We start from the raw sequence: 13,219 nt of genomic DNA on the forward strand, positions 1-13,219 counted from the left end.
GAATGGAGAGTCACAGCTCAGCACAATCCTCCCTCTTTTCAGCCCCTGATGAGGAACCCCATTTTAAGAAACTGAGCCCCAGTTGGACGCAAGCAGGATATGAAAGCCCTTAATGGCAGAGTGATGGACACAACAGCCCGAGCCAAAATGAAGCCCTAAAGACACTGGGCGAGAGGAGAGACACGGCAACTATGTTAATGGAAATCTGAACAAGAAATGGAGCCGTAATGGAGCCCCTCGAGAGGAAAATGAAATGCAAAACGAGGTCTTTTTTTTTTTTTTTTTTCATAGGACGGTGCTCTGTGGATGGACGCCCATTGAGGCTCAAATGGGTCCTAACAGCACAGTGTCTGTTTGCTAGCATAAACAAACTCCCACTACACCAGTTTGTGTGTATGCCAGATTCATACATTGTCATGCCCCGTGTGTTTTGTGTGGCTAATCATAGCTTGAACTACATCCTGATTTGAAGTTGTAATTTTTGCAAAGCTCCACGGACCCCGAGCTAAAAAAAAAAAAGCGAGGCGTTATCAGAATGTGAACATACATAATGTCTAACTGAATTACTGTTTGCTCTAAATCTGTCACTTTTCTCCGACTACCTGCTCTACCTACAGTACATTACACACTCAGAGGGCTTCCTGTGAGCTTAAACCAGCTTAGAAAGACTAATGCACCCATAATCATCCCAGTTCATATCCATCATGCTTTTATGCAGTATGGTATTATAGTTAACATTGTGACGGCTGCCTTTCACACCCGCTTTTAATGTGTTCTTCGCCGTGTCTGTGAGACTAATGTTTGTTTAGCATGAACTTAATGAAGTGTTGCAGTGTTATATTACAGCCAGGCTGCCTCTGTGTCTTAGGTCCTGACAGTATGTTGTGTCAGTCATCAAACATAGGCGGTTTGCCTCCTGGTTTCAGTGTTTAATAAAGCTAGGCTAGTCATATCACAGGCCTTTAGTTTCTGCTGCAGACACACACACATCACACCAAGGAGCTTCTCTTAATTCAAACCTTGGGAGGTTTTTAATAACAAAACAGCAACAAAAAATGGAAATAATGTTATTTATTTCCCTTTATGTCTAAGTGAACATAAGATCAATGTTTAAGCACACAGGGTACTGCTGCGACTGTGTGGTTATCTTCAAGAGCCTCAAACCACCTCATAGTTTATCTGGGGGGCGCCTCACTGAATGCATTGTGAGCTTTTTCTTCATTTCTATAATCTTTCTTTTCTTCCCTGCACAGTCGGTTGTGTTCCCAATACTTCAAGATGTTGTTTTTAATGTAGATGCACAGGCTCTAAAGCAGAGACCTGAACTTGGCCCCCAAATATACACTTGAGACCTGACCTAACTCCCTGAACCCAGCTGGTATTGTAGGATTTGAGACTGGAACCTGAGGCCTGAGGACATACAGTACCCGCTTTCCCACAGATAGAGCTATAGATTGGTGGCTTATCAACACACTCATTTAACTTCTCTGAGCCAATGAGCCGCAGCTGATGTGTAAAACTGTAGCATCTTAAAATGATTAATTATCCGCCTTACCATTTAGTAGCTTCACTTTTTCCCCAATATGGACCAGATGTTAAACTTAAAAGACTTTTCCCAGCAGAACATTGTACAGGCTCCATCTGGATGTTCTTTCAGAGTAGGTGTTGCAGAAGGAGGTTGGATGATTTGCAGAATCAGAGAGAAACATAGAGAGAGAGAGAGCGAGAGAGAGAGAGAGAGAGAGAGATATTTCCTATTAAACTACATTTGAAAATAACATTAGCACAACCCTTAAGGACCTATCCGGTCAGGTTGCACTTCTCTATGACATACAGTATGAGCTTAACCAATTAAAGCAGTAATACCAGTCACTCCTGAAAGTTTCCTCCTAAAAAGTTTTTAGTAGTAACTTTTGCTTAATGTAAAAAGACTCATTGACGTGCCTGGGCTCATTACTGCCTACTGCTGTAGCCTTTGGGTTAGTGCTCATCAGTATCTCCTGCTGTTTGTGAGCTCTGGTCGCCGCTTGGTTATTAGATGCCACTGGCTTCAGTTTTAAACATTGTTGTGAGCTAGGTGATGATGTTCCCCTTAACTTGGCTGGTCATGTTGACATTAATTTGGTCCTTGTGAATCAATAGATCCACATCAATGGCATCTTCTTCTTTTGTCTGTTGGATTTTGTGTCTATCTCAGCCTGGTAACAGATAACAGATCTCTGCCTGGAAGTTGAGAGAAGTTCCCGGAGCCAAGGACAAAGTTTGACTGTCATCGTATTGGCAGGACAAGGCTTAAAGCTCTGAGAAATGTGCCTTGGCTTCAAACTCCTCCATTGCACTTTAAACCTGGCACACCATCAGTTTGCCAGAGGCTAGGAAGTACAGACAAGGTCCTACTGTAATTATGATTTTGTTTAACCTCTGCCCAAGGAACTCTGGGGGAGGACATGTTTGGATTTTATGGACAGTGACCACTTTCATAGCAAAACCTCCTGCTGACGATGCACCTGCAGCACACTGACAACACACGGGGCCTCGGGCTAGAACAGATCCTTTCTGAAGTAGCACGTACAGGTGTTTTATGAGAACCCATCACATTCAACTAAGTGCTCTTAGCAGGTGAACTTCAGGATGACACTCTCTCCTCCTGTCAGATTGAATACCCCCAAGTCAAGCACTGCTTTGCTTTAGCAAGATGGGTTTTTTTTTGGCATCTAATTTCATGTCCTCCTCTCTCTCTGTCACAGACAGGCTCTCTGATGACACACTGTGGACAGGTTTAGATAGTTTTACATCCCGAGTGGAAGTGTGTTTACATCTACAAAAGGCCTGTTAGCTCTAAGTTCTTCTCTTTACTCTAGGGTGATATTTGTGTGGATAAAAGCTGCAGACAAATAGAGGAGGACAGGTGGTGGTTTAGAGGCTTTTCAAATCCAACTGGAAATTAGTTAGTCCGTAGTTGTTTTTCATAAATAAAATTTCATTTTTAAATCATAAATTTTTATATTTCCTGCTTCAGGTCCACATGCACAGTTTTTATGTGATTGAGGCTCAGCTACAGTAGTAAAATAGAGGTTTCCACGCAAACTCGCTGGTTATCTAAAGCCCTCAACGAGGCCGAGATGTCCCTCTGCAGCAGCCAGTCCACTGCACTTCATCTGGACATTTGCAAATAGGATTTATTTCCATTTCTTGCTTTAAGTGTTCTCTGCCTTTTCAATGTCGCACAGCCACATTAAATCAAAGTCAAATAAAAATGTGATTAGTGCCTCAAGTGGCTGCTGATGAATGAGACAGAAATGAGTCATTTACTGAGAAGCACTAATGTGTGTTTGCTTCATAAAACGTTTTGTGCTCAAGTTATTGTGCATTATGGACTATCACGTTGCTGCTTATCATTGCTGGTATTCAAACACAATGTGCAACAGATTGTTTATCTTACAGAACGCACACAAACACACACACAAAACCAAACAGGCAGAGTTTTACGCAGCACAGTCAAACATGCATGCGTGTGCCGTCGTGTATGTACGTATGGATTTAGTGTGCCCTGTAGTGTGTGTATGTGTGTTTGTGTCCTTTTAATGGCATGTTTAATTAGTCTCATTAGGCATTGAGTGAAGCAGTGTGGTTGTGATTATTGACCAGCCTGTCAGCCATGCTGGCCTTTTGCTGTGAAGACCTCTGAAGCACTGCTCCTCCTCTTGTGCCAGAAACACTGACTGAATCCTTTATCTCTGCCACTTCTCCCGCTGCTCCGGCTGCCAGCTCTGTCATACACCCTGCTATCTTAAATCACGCGGCTTCTGGCCGCTTTCTCTTTGATTAGCATCCAAAACATCTGCGAAAATCAGCTGGCGAATGAAGTTTCCATCAGTAAATCATGACTTCTGTTTTCCAGCTGGCGTAAAAAGTTGGGAGCAGCTGAAGTGATGCTGAAGACAGTAATATATGTGAATTTATCTGTGCTTGAAGAAGCATCGTTGAAATTAAGCCTTATGTCTTTTTTACGATACCACCACTGAAGGTCACCACAGTCGGTCGAAAGTATCAAAGCTTATACATTTGTGGGTAATGCTTTATTTTTCTGATACATTTGATCAGAGGAACTTTATTTGTCATCAATCATAAAGAAAAGAAATTGGAAACTCTATCGTCCACATGTGTATGTCCAGTTAGAGACATCATTTTGTGAGTTTAGCTGCTTTGCACCAGGCTAACTAAAGGTTTTAAGGTCTAAAGGTCATAGGATGCAGTGTGTATTTGATATAGCTCTTTTAAACTATTGATAACGCACCTGTGAAATGAGGCAGAGCATTTGCATTTCCATTAAAATTCAGATTATTCTTTGGCCATCATTTTATGTTTCTAGAGATTTGAGATGGTCAAGGTAAAGTTCATCTGATCCATGTGTAGCTTTCAGACCACTGTTCCTGTCTGTTCTAGTATACTACCCTGCATAAATAGGCTTTGAGATGCTTTTGGTGACACTTTATTTTACAGGTGCCTCATTTCTAAATAATTTCCCAGGAGGTGTCCTGGAAAGAACTTTGTACTAATTATTATTATTAAAGCTGAAATCTGCATTTAAAGTCACGTAAATATTCACATCATTATTTTAATCGGAAACATAAATCTTTAGATACATCATGTTGTCGTCTGTACACTAAAATTGTGCTGTGCTACAGAGTCTCTACATTATGTAAATCTGGCTTGTGATTAATTTGAATTATCAATTGGAAGTGAACCAATACCATTATTTCCAGGAAGCTTCTTGGAAATTATTCATCTGATGGATGCTTTAAAGATGATGGCAAAATGTTCATTTTTGTATTTGACGATTTTGTAATAAGCTTATTAAATCATTTTAATTAACCTATTATTAATGCATGAATACACTTCAAGTAAAGAGGATCTTTTGTGCTGTGTATATTATAATTTTATCAGCATTTTTTGTGCAAGAGCAGTTGTGAAACATATTTCAGAATACAAATGTCTCACTATGACATGAAACTGCTAAACTCTGCCGTCATTATGTTGTACAGTAACATTTTGTTGTGCCGCAGGCTCAGCCGAGCATTTGCATTCTCTCCCCGCTGAGGAGTCTTTGGTTTACCTTGCTTTGGCCCGGGGCAATGTCAAGCAAACACATTTCAAGAATAAATTGCTCCTGTTCTCAACATGCAGCAGGCTGCCTTCCATGACAAAAGTAATTTGTTTGGAAATGTGAGCGCGGAAACCAGACGAGGTTTACATTTAGATCACTCTCTGAGCAACAGCGGATCTAATGATCTATAACCCACCGCTGGTTACTGTGTAGACTGATGCAGCCACCCCGATTACTTTAAGTGTTTGTGTCGACTCAGGCTTGTTTTAGGTATTAAGTCATTCAGTCTGACTGCAGCTCATTCCTCACTTCCCTTTAGCTCCATGTCTGCCTCCGTTTCTGCTTAGTCATACCTTCCTGCCTTCTCCTGAGTCTGTGCATCATGCATCCATGTTAACACTTTGATGATTTTTTCCCCCTGTCTAAACTCCAGTGTGTGCTGTGTTTATGCAGCAGGAGGTTGTCACTGTGATTACACATGCATCCCCCTCGGTTGTACAACACTAAATTACCTTCAGGAAAAAATGCATCTCCCAGCAGGTGGGATCAAGTCAGTTTAAGTCATTAGATTTAAAGCTGCACTAGGCTTTTTTTCCTTTTTTCTTTTTCTTTTTTTTCTTGTATAGACTGAAGCATTAGGTGAAAATAGAGGGATTTTAAAGAGTCTGAATTACTCAATAGTGTCTGGAAGCATTTCTATCAATGTCCAGTGTCACAACAGTTGGTTCATGTCATCAATACGTCTGATGGCCAATAAAGAGAACAAATGTGTGAGCATGAAAGAAAAATTACAACAACTCACCGACATAGAACTTAACATTTGCTGATACCCTGCTACTGATTATGCCTCTCACAAAACTGGAAATACTCTGCGGTTTAAAGGAGCTATTGCCATATTTGCCTTTGCTAGCTAGCATTAGCATAAACAATGATTTACTGACCAGTCTAGAATAAACACTACAAAGTTCATTCCTTCACTCAACAACAGCTGTCTTCGTTGGTGGAAAAATAACATCTTTATTAACTTTTACTCTATTGACGGTAGCATGCTAACAGCTACCCCCGGCCCGTCTCATCACTTTCGGATAGCGACTTTAGCCACTTGTCCCTGAAGAAGTGGCACTGCTATTACTTCTTGTCTTGTAAACACAATGATAATCAAAGCTCTTGTCAAGTAACAATCACCACCACTAATCTAATCTAGAGAACACGTCCACTGACAAAGAAAATGTACAAATGGCCTCTTTAAATTAATCAAGTTTTGGATGAGTTTAGAAGCAATGGTATCATGTTTTGTTCCTCCAATGGCAGAGTTTTGAATTGACTTTCCCTCCAGGGTATCCTGGGTACTGTTAGTTGTTGCAGCCATCCACTGATGAATAATTTTAGTCACGAGAGAAAGACTTAATGAGAATAAGAATGTGTGTGTGTGTGTGTAATTGCTAACAGGAAATGTAAAATAAATAGTAAATGTTGAGTTCCAGACATAGGCTTTCATTTCCCACAACAACTATAACTGAAATCAGTTCTGGTAAATACTGCTTCCCAACAGTAAAGTTCAGAAGTTCACCAACAACAACCAGATCATCATAGTTGTTCAAATTACAACTCATCATGCAAACTAATGTGGAAAATGTCCTGTACTCCAGACAATGAGTCACATCTTTAATTCAGGCAACAACTGAGTCTGCAGAGCTTGTGAGAATTTGGTGCAGCTTTAAAATTATGTTATATTTTATTGTTTCATCATAAATCAAATGTCTCCCATGTGCAGCATTGAAGAAAATCCATTTCCTGAGCTGAAACTGAAGATGCCCAATGGAGTTCTCTCAAACAAACACAGTTCCCCAAATGCATCATCATGTGTATCTTTGAGACCTAATAAATGCATTTTCTGCCTTTTTAAAACATGTTAAAGCCCATGTTGTTTACATCCATATTTGTTAGCAAGAAATCTGCCATGTTTCTATGTTTATAGAGATGTTACTGCCAGCCAATGTTGATTAATTATATGGCATGAATGTATATTGCATTGCATGCATGCTCACATGTGTGATACAAACAAAATGGCAGTCTGATCATCAAAACATTGCTCCATAGAACCCTCAGTGGTCAAAAACCTCAGCAGCTTTAACCTCAACCCTTGCTGATACCAATGAGTGACAGTTCCTGTTTATCATTCTGTTTGTCTGTTGTTGTGTTGATGAGTCACTGTTCAAGCCCGTCATGTCCATGTGTCTGTCTGATGGTTTGGTTCACTGGTTATGGTCCCTTGTGTAGGAGGGTCCCTATGTGATGCTAAAGAAGAACTGGGAGATGTACGAGGGCAACGACCAGTATGAGGGATACTGCGTGGACCTGGCTTCGGAGATCGCCAAACACATCGGCATCAAGTACAAGATCTCCATCGTCCCCGATGGGAAGTACGGCGCCAGGGACCCAGAGACGAAGATCTGGAACGGCATGGTCGGGGAGCTGGTGTACGGGGTAAGAGCTGCTGTCTTCACTCTCTGTCTGACAGGAAGCGCTTAGAATCAGCTTTTCATGGAAACTGACTCATCACATTCAAACTTTAATTTTATGCTGTCAGGAAGATTCACGATGGTATTTAGGGACAATTAGTTCGTACTAACAATGTATTCATACAAGTGGCTTGTCCTGTGACAGAAAATAATGTTTTTAATCTCTTAAAGCTGAAAATCACTGAAATTAGACATCAAAGTCAAAATTTTAAATAAATTAAAAGCAGGATGTATTCAGAAGAACAATTTGTTATCATTGTATCATTTGTTTTGTGTCGTGTTGTGTTGTGTCACCACCGTTTATAGATTATATAAATAGATAATAAATACTAATGCGTGACTTGATTTGTCTTAACTGTTGTGTTGTAGCTTGGAGCTAGTCTCAAATATAAAAAACACTAATGGGCCTAATGAATTTCCCAAAGTTTATGCTTGGATCAGTCACTGGGTACAGTTTCACTTAGATGTGAAAACAGATCTTATATCTTAATAATAAACATTAAGTTTACATGTTTACATTACAACGGTTACTTAAATGTCCCTTCGATGCTGTGAAGAACCTTCCTGTTCCCCAGTTGTTCACGTAGTATTTAGAGCATAATGTACATTTTCGCAGCGTCAATTCCATCAGTAGAACCACACAGCAGGGTTGGGTGGTAATACGGTAATAAGGTATACCACGGTGTCTTAAAATAGCAATGGTATCAGTTTCATTACGTCATTAAAAAAAATTGCAGTGCACTCATAGGGGCCTGGTATATTACCTACTAAATATAATAAATTTTACTGCCTCAATAATGAGTGTATGTCCATCACCTACATGTGTGTGGTTGAGTTTTGATGGACGTGACGTCGTCACGGGACAGCTCAGAGAAGAGAGAGAGGAAAAGATGGAAAGTCACGCATACAGAGCGCAGGGCCATCCACATTTTGTTATCAGCTATTTGTTGTTAATAAAAGTTGTTAATGTTGGTAATGTACATGTTTTGGTATTGTTTTAGTATTCTTATGTGGTGTTTGGTAGCTATTCCCTTGCTGAACGACATTTTGGTGACTCTGTCTGAGCTGTACAACATGATTTTTTATTGGCCACGGTAATACCATATACCGCGGTAAAATGTTGAGGAGGTTTAACAATATCAACATTTCAACACAGTCATGTTGTACTCACCACTCTGCTTTAGATTAGCTACACTAGCAGCGTGGCTCTGGGGACGGCAGGCTGAAACACCCACACAACTATTAAATGGACTGCTGAAGTTTATTCCAGATGTATTTATGATTTCAAACCTGCAGCTGAGTGAGCGGAGCCAGGCTGCAACTCCACATCCCATTCACAAAGCGCAGCAGCCCATCAGTCTTCCAGCATTTGAGTCTTTTTATGTTCGAATGGCCCATTAGTGTTGTTTGATTGCCGTTAAACGACCATCAATGAAACTCAACACTTCCTGCAGATGTTTCAAATTAAAAACACCAGTAGGATGCTGGCACTTAACACTTTTAATGTGAAATATCTCTGCAGTAGGTGTTGCATTAATTTACTTCAGCTGGAAAAAAAAGATCAAAAAATGCCAAAAAAAAAAGAACGGTGAATGAAAATAATGTCTCTGTCAGAGGGAGAAAAATCATGGTTGAGTATGACATCACTGTTGTATTGCTGTACGTGTAAATTATTATGTATATTATTCAAAACTGACCAAGGCTACAGGCAAACATGGAGGATGTGTTGGGATAAATAATAAGATACTATAGCTGCATCAAAACACTCAAGATGTCTTGCAGTTTGGACAATATTGCGTTTACAGAAGGATTTGCTGGACAACAAGTCTTTGTGCAAACAGTTTCTTAATCACAGTTCTCTGTCTGCAGCACCTTTGTGTTGTGCTGTTTGTTGTGTAGATAATCAAAACCACCTGAAAATGAAAGTGTAAACAAGCCAGCAGTCTCTGGTGGTATAAATCGAAGCAGGAAGAGGGGGAATTAGTGTGGCATTAGAGCAGAGCTTTTGGAGGGGTTAAAGTGGAGAAGCGGGGGTGTGGAGGAGCTTCTTATAAAACCTCGGAGGTGATGGTCTGATGGTCTGATTCAGGGAGAGGTTGGGAAGCCTCTCTGCTGCCGACCTCCCTGTACAATCAAACAGGATGCAACAATGTTGTATGGATGATTCAAGATCCTATAAAGGCATTAGAGTGAAGAAAGAGAGCACCTTTGTAAGAGGAAAAATACAGAAGATTATCAAACTTGCAAAATTAACAAAACATTACAAATTTATTGAAACATTACATGCAATCATTAAAAATGTGTTTATACATAAGGACATATTTTAAGATATTTAAAAATGTTTTAGAATTAAATTGATTTAGGGGAAAGAGTCAACAGACAGATTGGGAATTAACAAGTGATCTCTTAACCATCAGACAAAAAAGAATATATATATATATATATATATATATATAAAATATATTTCCTCCACATTTCCACTGCTCAGTCCTGAATTTTTGAATGTTATCGTTAAAATAAATAGTGCTCTGAGAAGGCATTATTTGGCTTCCATATTGTAACATGGTCAGATGTGGTTTAGGAAGCATTGAGTCAGGGTTTAATTAAAAATGAAAAAAAAATCTATCAATAAATGTCTGACATCTTTCGTCTGTATTTCTGATTATAATAGTTAACAACAATTAGTTTAAAACGTACAATATTTTAGAAACAAAGAGCCCAGGAAACGTTTTCTTGTCCTATTTTCTATGATGGGCTAAGTGGCATTTTTCTCACCTGAACCGCTGTGGTGCTGCAGTGACTCACTGTGAGGTCGACTGCAGAGAGGAGAGCACAGTTCAGGATGTGTCAGGACTCATCAAGTAGCACAGTGCACTTAAGGTGTAAAGACTGACCAGCTTGGTAAAACACAAAGGAACAAAGAGTGCAGCTATACTCTCTGCTATTTTTGTCTCTTTAACAAGTTCTGTGAGCAGAAACGCTTCCTATTCAGAAGCTTTGATTTTACTGGGAGACAAAATTACTTAAATATAAATCCCTTAACTGGAAAAGTATGGATGTTGTGCTTTGCCAAAAGCAGAAATCTGTTTTCCATTTATCAGCTGCTCAAGGTTTCTTATAAGCTTTAAATGTGGAGGTATTGAAAATATTTCTTTGGCTATTTGAAAACGAGTAGAAGCAGAGGAGAGGGTTCTGCTGCTCTGAACTTCACCTACTTACAGAGAGGAGAAAAGCAAAAGGTCTTTTGGCTTCTTTGGCTTTTTGGCCTTCAACAGGGTCATCGGGGCCACAGGCTGTAACGTGCCTGAGAAAAACACTTTCCTATATACTACAAATGTTGCTGGAGTTTTGACCTCTGTTTTGAAAAGGAGCAGCTGAATTCAAGATCCACAGTGGGTTCAATAGATAAATGCTGAATCTGCCACAGAAGTCCTTGAGCTTTACTTTAGAGCAGTGGTCACCAATCTTTTTCAGCCAAAGATCCCTGAGCTCAGCCTGAGTGAAAGCCAATACCTACCTACTGCCCAACAAGAGAAAAAAGACAACCCAGATTGCGTGTCCAGCTCAGGGACTGCATCCGTATAACAAAATCCCATCTCTCAAATGAATGTAACCAAGAACACACTGTAACCAGAGTGTGACAGCCACAGCTTCTTGCTTTAAGGGTTTTCCGTCACCTGTGGCCTTTTATTCTTAATATTCTTAATTTCCTTTCAAGATAGAAAGAAATTCCTTTTCAACTTTCACATTTTGGATGAAAAATACAAGCCTTTATGGTTGAGTAAGAACTACCAATTTATTTATTGATCTATTTGTGTAGGAGTATTGATTTACCATTGATCTGCCATTTGCAACCCATAATGTGTTTGAGGGTAGAATTGCAGCTTCAATGAGATGTTGCTTTTACATTCTTTCACAGGGGTTACAAACAGATTGTATAGTAACGTAGCCAAAAAGTCTGCATGGACCTGCGGTGCGCATATCCCCAGGGATGGACTAGTTTTTCTATTGTTGGTTGTTCTATAAGTTTAAAGCTTTACCAGTAGATCGCAATCAATATCTTGGGGACTCCTGCTTTAGTGGGAGGAGTCAGTAATGGCAGATTCAGTGGAGGGTTGTCACAAGTTTAGTAATACCAAAATGTGTGTTTGAGAATATATGCTGGAGGGACACTACGGAGTGTGTGATTGGGGGCAGAGGGGAAGTTGGTAGGTTTTTCTACAGTCTTCTTGGGAACGGCTGAGGACATGGAAGCTGTCAGCACTTTCCCGACTAAGACTTTGCCGGGAGACCATTCATTTCTTCCTGGCTTCCCCTGAAAAGCTCCACACTACCACAAAAGCCCTGCCTCCATTTAACCTGCCATGTATTTCAGCGAACACTAAATGCCCCAAGGCTGTCATCTTAGTGCATTTTGCTGAGGATGAAAGAACTTAAATCTCTTTCATTTTCTCTCTGTCGCCCCTGTTTTCTCCTTTTTCCCACCTCCTTAAGTGTCAGATGGTCGTAATGAAACTTTAAATTCTTGCTGATATTAAGCCCTTTTGCTCCCAAGCCAGGCAGACAAGGTCACACAAGTGTTGCTAAGTCACTAACTTTAATCTGGTTTGTGGATTTTCAGCAAGCCAGTGTGCATTTTTCCACAGCTGCAGACCTCAGAGGTGGCTGTATCCCATTTTTTGCCTTCCTCTGCTGTAAGCATATTTCTGTGACACATTATTTTATCCTCCCTGCTGATTCCCCAAGAGTTCCAGCTAAGCCTCTCGGCATTAGAGAGGGTTTCAGAATTTCTTTTTCAATTTCTTTTCTTTCTTCCTCTGTCTTAACTTGATCACTCTGAGATGTATTCAGCTGCCGTCTAAACTTGATCGCTCTGAGATTTGTTCAGTCAAGGGAGAAATTCAGATAAAGTGACACGAGCTGAAGGAGAAGAAGAAGAAATGGGGTAATTGTTGTTTTGTGTTCTGATGGCTGGCTAGCTGTTGGCCTTCGGGATGTCATATCTGTGACTAAATGACGTTTGATTGTTTTGTGGTACAGCTTAGAGAGATGATCCATCATTTGCATTTTGTTTATCTGTCATCATTTGGGATTTAGAGTTGCTCTCAGAAAGGCTTGTTCAGGTGCCTAATCAAATCCCTCTTTTTCCCACAGAAAGCGGAAATCGCTGTGGCCCCTTTGACTATCACGTTGGTCCGGGAGGAGGTGATTGATTTCTCCAAGCCCTTCATGTCGCTGGGCATTTCCATCATGATCAAGAAACCCCAGAAATCCAAACCGGGGGTGTTCTCCTTCCTGGACCCGTTGGCCTACGAGATCTGGATGTGCATCGTGTTTGCCTATATCGGTGTGAGCGTGGTGCTCTTCCTGGTCAGCCGCTTCAGCCCGTACGAATGGCACACCGAGGAGCCCGAAGAGGGCACCGACGGTCCGCCAAGCGACCAGCCCCCCAATGAATTTGGTATCTTCAACTCCCTCTGGTTTTCCCTGGGCGCCTTCATGCAGCAGGGCTGTGACATCTCCCCCAGGTAAGCCCCCCCCCCCACCTGCTTCAACCGTCAGAGAAGTTACTCGTCTTTTTCTCCTCAGG

The 13,219-nt window shown here is 40.7% G+C and overlaps 1 protein-coding gene across 7 annotated transcripts in view; it reads left to right on the forward strand.

The window, feature by feature from the left end:
• Positions 1-13,219, forward strand: part of gria4b (glutamate receptor, ionotropic, AMPA 4b) — a 269,016-nt gene that overhangs the window by 231,086 nt on the left and 24,711 nt on the right. For all 7 annotated transcript variants that reach the window (XR_015037623.1, XR_015037622.1, XR_015037621.1 and 4 more), the window contains 2 exons: positions 7,388-7,594; positions 12,784-13,157. Coding sequence is in view for 4 of the 7 variants with exons in the window: in XM_085798346.1 (XP_085654472.1) it covers positions 7,388-7,594; positions 12,784-13,157 (581 nt within the window). In the remaining 3 variants the exon portion in view is untranslated. The remainder of the gene's footprint in view (positions 1-7,387; positions 7,595-12,783; positions 13,158-13,219) is intronic.

This window comes from Trachurus japonicus, chromosome 14 (genome assembly GCF_045865225.1).
Source record: "Trachurus japonicus isolate A0001 chromosome 14, Traja_1.0".
Classification (NCBI taxonomy): Eukaryota; Metazoa; Chordata; class Actinopteri; order Carangiformes; family Carangidae; genus Trachurus; species Trachurus japonicus.